At 40.0% G+C, this 6,606-nt stretch overlaps 1 protein-coding gene across 1 annotated transcript; it reads right to left on the bottom strand.

Annotated features, from left to right (window-relative positions):
- On the bottom strand, window positions 1-5,811 carry ccnj (cyclin J). The gene is made up of 5 exons (XM_015380632.1): window positions 5,725-5,811; window positions 4,239-4,449; window positions 3,852-4,151; window positions 2,204-2,363; window positions 1-403 (listed from the first exon to the last, which is right to left on the bottom strand). The coding sequence occupies exons 1-5, from the start codon at window positions 5,791-5,793 to the stop codon at window positions 55-57; spliced, it is 1,089 nt and encodes a 362-aa protein (XP_015236118.1). The 5' UTR covers window positions 5,794-5,811; the 3' UTR covers window positions 1-54.
- Between the last annotated feature and the right edge of the window lie 795 nt (window positions 5,812-6,606).

Genomic DNA, 6,606 nt, shown 5'->3' with positions numbered 1-6,606 from the left:
TCAAGCAAATCTAACCGTTACATCTAGTTCTCTAGCAATTTGAAAATGTGGCGATCAGGCGTCATAGCATGGCGCAGTGTAGCTGTAGTGCATGCTCACTGGGTAAGACCTGCTGGGAATGCTAGGCTTGGACTCTGTGGAAGTGGCAGCGGCTTGTGTGGCGCTATGCTGGGGTCCATTGGGACCCTGCAAGCTGCTAGTGGAGTGGCTGAGGTAGGACCCAGACCTGTGGTTCGCAGCCAGGCCGGCCTGTGGAGCCTTCTGAGGGTACTGCATGGAGGGGAGTTGAAGGTACTGTGTCACAGGGGCCTGCTGGCCAGAGCTGTGGAACGCTGTTTGGCCCTGCTGCTGCTGCTGTTGGCACTTCTGCTTGTTGGCCTCTTTTAAATCGCTGTCATGGGCACTGAAGAGGGAAAATGAAACGTCGATGAGTTTCAGAGTTTGTGCCTTTAAAGATTCACCTTTAATTCTCATTTATGTGAACCGTGTGATCTGTTCTCTCAGTAAAAAATGATTCCTATGGTGCTACTTTGAGATGCTGTCATCTCATCTTGCAGAAGCGTGCATACCTCTCAAACTTCAATGTTATTTGTTGGCATTTTATAAGATGCACAAAATATACCATGAAAACTGAATTCACATTAGGCTACCCCTCTTTTATTTTTACTAGAAAAAAAAAAAATCTAGCAATGAGTCCACATTTCTTAAATCAAGAGAATTTTCCCTTAATTCCAGCAGGTAAATAAGATAATCTGCCATTGGAATTAGTATTTTTAGATAGTTGCATAGAATACACTTGAAATAAGACAATGCAAATGTTTTTTTCCTATTTTAAATGTAAATCGTTCCATTGTCAAAGAGTTTTCAGAAATTTTAAGAAAAAAATGACTACACAGATTTCTGTTTTTTCCAGTGTGCTAATCGATTAATCTGTGTGCTATGTTTTCAATTAACCAAGTTAAAATAAATAAAGCAAATTAAAGGTGAAACTAAAACTTTTCCAATTGAGGATTTCTGGATAGAGCATATTGACGGACCAAAATTATTTAAAAAGAAATTTTTTTTTTATATCTTACATGCAAAATGCTTATATTATGCCTATCTATCTGTCTGTCTGTCTTTATTTATTTATTTTTTAAATCTGGGTATAATTACTATTCTAAGTGGGTCACTCTGTCAGCTAAAGGCATGTTTTAAAGTCTCCATACCCCAGTTAAAGATAAATCGATTACTAAATTAGTTGACGAGAATCCATCATAAGACAACTATAAGTTGCACATTTCAAAAATCTAGCATTTATGAAAGAGCAACAACATGTTTAAACACAGTGAATAGAAGTTTGGTTTGGTACAAACCATGTAGACGACTCAGCTAACATTTGGAAAAAGGGCTCTGGTCAAAAGAGATAACGTTAAGGGTAAAATGTGTGGCAGGCAGCAACCCATAAACATGTTTTCACCTTGGAACATGGTGATGGCTGCACCATGCTGTGGGGGGATGAAGGGCAGAGAGGCAGTTTAGAGTTAAGGGGAAGATAGCTTCCTTAAACTGGGTCTGTAATCGAAGGGTTTGAACCAATCACGGTCAATTTTTTACAAAAAAAATTATCAAAAATACAAGTGTCAACAAAATAAAAAAAACAAACTCAACATTGGATTCTCCTGCTAGACAATTAACAACACTTACAATATCTTAATAATCAAAGAAGTCTGATTTTACCAAGTAAAACATAAAAACTGAGTCCTGTACTTTTTTCTTATTGATAAAATATCCCCCTAAAGTTTTTTTATTTATTTTAGATTAAACCCACTGTGCTGGTGGACCATATGCTGTTGCCATGGGGTCAGGGGGCCGCACAAAATCCTTCTAAGGGTCAAAATGTCCCTCAGACCAGGCTTAGAATGGCCAGATAAGAGTTCAAATCACTAATTAATTTAGGAATCTTTGATAAGACTTAAAAAGTGATGATTTAGACACTGTCTAATGTGACAGAGCTTTTTTCATTTTTCAGAAGAAGAAGAACGGGAAAAAAACCTCAGTATGTGTGTGCAAAACCACAGAGGATCAATGCTAGGTGGCCTAAAGCTTTAACTGAAGCAGAAACTGACTAAAAAGTACCAGCTCAGGTGGAGCTCAAAATTTAACAAAACCATTGAAGTTAAAGTGAAACAAATACTTTTTGCCGGGAACCATAGGTACGCACATAAGTAGTTTTTCTACACATGGCATGAGGTTCTCCCATGCGTAGCCCGTGAGGCGCTGCAGTCGGGGCGGCCAGCTTGGGGAGAGGTGGAGGATGAGGCGCGATGCGGACAGGCAGGCAGCAGCCACCAGCGAGGGGGTGAAACACAAAAAGAAGTGATCTATGGAAAACCAAAAAAAAAAAAAAAATCAGAAAAGCATCATAGCTTATTTAGTAATTTATTTAAGCAGAATCACACCCCAGGTTTCATTTTATTTTGATTGCGTCAATATTTTTGTTCAAGCTCTAATTTCAAGAGTTAATTAAGGTTTTTAAAGCATAAATACCGAAGTTCACGATAAATTCATAGAAGATATTTCTACAAAGTCTGAGTTTTAAATGTGGAACCTCAGAAAAAACAAGGTTTGAAGAAGGAACATTAAAATAACTGTCATTAGGGAACCTAAAACATTAGATTGAAGCCAACAGATTGTTCTGCCTCTAGCCGTTAAAATACTGAAGTGCTGTTAAGAAACTGCAATTTACACTTCTACATATATTTTACATTTTAGTTTTAATCCTTTTGTGGCTTCTGCTATCCATCAATATAATTTTTCTCACTTTAATGGTGTATTTTCCAAAGAACAACTCTTGTTTTTTTATGCAACTTAAAGGTACAGTGAAGGAGCTTCTTTTTCCGGGTGGATCATCAAAATAAGTGGTCCTCCTAATTGTCAATCATTCTGGTGATGCCTTTACGTAAAGCCGTCGTATGCGCTAATCCCCATTTTCATTTACTGGTGGCGAGTCTGACATAGTGGAAAAATTGCAAATCTTCTTTTGGAAAGTAAGCTTGTGTGAGCAATTCAAACTAGAGCCCTGGACTCAATGCAAAGCAGTGTGGCGCGGGACAAATATTGAAAGGTCAATGTGGGTGCGGGCGGGGGTGGGGGGGAGCAGTAATAAGCAGCAGTCCCGCAAACTAAAAACATGTTTTAAAATGTAAAATAAAGTCATAAATTATCAGTCTGTCTATCATATATATACACATCACAATGTGCTGGGTGGGGCTCCATTATACAGTGTTTAAAATGATTAATTATAACTTATCATATTTTTATTTCATACGTGCACCTGATGATGAGTGGCATATAAGATTAGGCCTAATATATTATTCTTAATATCCTCAGTAGATTTTGGCAGGTAAGTTGGGTATTGCTGTGAAGCAGCAGCTCGTGCCACCTAATGCGCGTCATGCACAACCCGGTGAAGCTATCACAGGTGCGGGCGGGAGCGGGACTGAAAATCATAATTCTTTGCAGGAGCGGGACTTAAAACTGCGGGAGCGGGCTGGCACGGGACTGGGAAATCTGTCCCGCGCAGGCCTCTAATGCAAACAGCAACTTCTAAACAGAGTTTGCACCAGGAGAAATGGGCTTGTGCACGCTCTCGCACACTTTTAATAGGCGTACAGGGGTACAGGGTTGTGCATGTGCTTTTTTATTTAAATTTTTTAAATGGAGAGGGCGTGTCTTTTCAAATATTTGCAAAGATCGTCCACAATACCTTAAACATTCAACGCTGATCCGTTAGTCCAATTAACAAACATCTTTAGAAAAAAAAAGTTAACATTTAGCCATCAACAGTTGTGCATTATTTTTCAACATACCTTGCAAGGAGACTTCTAGGAAGTAGTCGGCATACTTGTTCATATACAGCTTAGTCTTCTCCAGACTGGCCATTGGCCAGCCATCATGCAGATCTCCAGCCAAGACAGCAATAGACAAATAGTAGTCGATGAAATGAGCTGCTGTGGGAAGGTACAAATTCCAGTTGAACGTTTCCAGCAGAAGCAGCTCCATGTGGAGTAAACCCTGCCTGGTCAGGACTAGGTTCATGGAGCTCATGCATCCCAGGCCGTTTAAGGTTTCCAGCTTTGGCACACGGTCCTCCCTTTCCTCAAACTTACCTGTAGGAATCAGGAGAAAATTGCCCCCATTAGTCCAATTAAGCTAGTATCAAACTACTCAAATGAAGCGACTGAGAGGTCACATACATGCCAGAACGAGACAGGAAAGGGAAACCATATGAAGCTGCTGCACCGTGACATCGTAGCGGTCCATGAAGAGGTCCAGTAGGTAGACGGCCAGGTGTCTGGCTGTGGGGCAAAGCTGGAAGCGGTTGCTGATGATGGCGATCAGGTCTGCAAAGTATCTTCTGAGGTTCAGCTGAGGGGACTGGCCTTTGTAGGAAGGCAGTTTGAGCTCCTGTGAAGAAGCAAATCCATAATCAATCCATTTTCACTACTTTTATAATCTGAAAGATTCAACAGGGCAGGCTTGGATTATGCAATGAGAAAACTGATTTGAGGCAGATCTTTTAGTTATCAGGGTCCTCTCCTGTGGAACCAACTGTCTGGTTCTGCTGGAGGTTTCTTCCTGTTCAAAGAGAATTTTTCCTCTCCACTGTCGCTACAAACATGCTTAGTGTGAGGGATTGCCTTCGAGTCAATGAGTCGATGCAATCAACTGGTTTTCTTTAGATAGCAAACTTTGAATCAGTTTGACTGTATGATCTGGTGAACTGTAAAATGCCTTAAGATGAAATGTGTTGTGAATTGGCGCTATAGCAATAAACTGAATTGAATTTGACATAACATTATGACCACAGATAGATATAAAGTACATAAAAAATAAATTGTTTAACTAAAGAGCTGTACAGTCTGTAATCTTGCCGTCCATATTGATGCTACTTGGACAAATATCACCATCATAAACATTACTCGAGATCATCTACATAATTGAAAGGAAACATTACTACCTGTTTGCACTTTCAGTAGAATAATGCACCATAACTTTAAGAATCTACTGCTAAGATCTTGATGACAGATACCGCTGCATGTTTCTGGGTGTAGATGCTTCAACGGGTCAGGGTAGAAAAAAGGTATGTGGTCATATGTCTCGTCCGTTTGGTAGAAGATCAGCAGGGACAATAAAAATATTATAAGCATAATTCAATTCAATTTAATTCAGTTTATTTATATAGCACCAATTCACGTCATATCATCTCAAGGCACTTTACAGTTCACCAGATCATACAGTCAAATTGATTCAAAGTTTTCTATCTAAGTTGATTGCATCGACTCATTGACTCAAATGCAATCCCTAACACTAAGCATGCTTGTAGCGACAGTGGAGAAGAAAAACTTCCTTTTAACAGGAAGAAACCTCCAGCAGAACCAGGCTCAGTGTGAGCGGCCATCTGCCGAGACCGACAAGGGTTCAAGGAGACAGAAGCAGAGATACAAAAAGCAACTGTAAAAGGAGTCCCCATTAACAGTCAGAGAAACAGGACTACACTGGAAAACAGGCCGATCTCCAAAATCTATAAACAAAGGTGTAGATGGCAGCAGCACAGCAGATATTTTTCTATATATATATTTCATATATATATTTTAATAATCGATTCAAATACATGTATTTATATATATATATATATATTTGTTTAAATTGTAGCTCAACCTGTGGCCCAGTAGCCCTTACTTTATATCTGAGCGCCTGGTAAATATCTGCAGCAACTTGTCCCTTCCACCATTGGTCCTCTAGCTCCATTTAAGTGATCTGGAAGCTCCTGGGTGTTAAAACAAAGGAAGGTAATTAGTAAATTCCTATAATGTGCTGAAGAGGATCCTAACATTTAAAACGCAACTTTTGCAAACAAAATACAAGCAGTTTTCAGTGTCGTGGACATACATTGTTGGATCAGACTCACCCAGTTAGCACAGGTGCTGCTGAGCTCTGCGGGCAGCAGGTTCTCTGAGGGGAAACTTTAAAGCAGCGGCTCGCGCTTCGTTCGGACTCATTTTGTTTATTAGGCTGCAGCAGCGCGAGCTCAGCTACAGGTGCGCTCAAGTGCTGCTCGGAAACCTTAAAACACACCTAGGTGTTTTATAGCCGCTGGTACATTATGTTAACCTGACAACAGCCAGATGCATGTCTCGCTCCGCCTAGTGGAGCCAGACATGCATCTGGCTGTTGTCAGGTTAAAATTATGTTTGTTAGTGTTGTCAACATTTATTAAAGATAAGGAAACTCAACTTTATGAGTTGGTTTTTTTTTATTATTTTTTTATTTTATTTATTTATTTTGATTGAACATTAAAAAATGGATGCATAGAATTACAGTGAATGCTTCTAGCGATAATGATATATTTTTTTGTTGACACTTGAAAGCATCACTACGTCATTGTGCAGAGGACACTAGCCCAGGCCCTTATAACCAGAGGCGTAGCTAGAAATTTTTTATAAGGGTGGCCAGGCAGTAACCGATGTACACTGAGGGGGGGTTGAAAGTGGATAGGCACCAGAACCTCACGGTCAATCTACGCCATATGGGGGGGAAATGTTAGGACGATTCTAAGGGCCC

Source organism: Cyprinodon variegatus, unplaced genomic scaffold (assembly GCF_000732505.1).
Source record: "Cyprinodon variegatus isolate N-32 unplaced genomic scaffold, C_variegatus-1.0 Scaffold11, whole genome shotgun sequence".
In the NCBI taxonomy this organism is placed as follows: domain Eukaryota; kingdom Metazoa; phylum Chordata; class Actinopteri; order Cyprinodontiformes; family Cyprinodontidae; genus Cyprinodon; species Cyprinodon variegatus.
The sequence above is the reverse complement of the archived record's forward strand: the minus strand, read 5'-3'. Positions and strand labels throughout refer to the sequence as shown.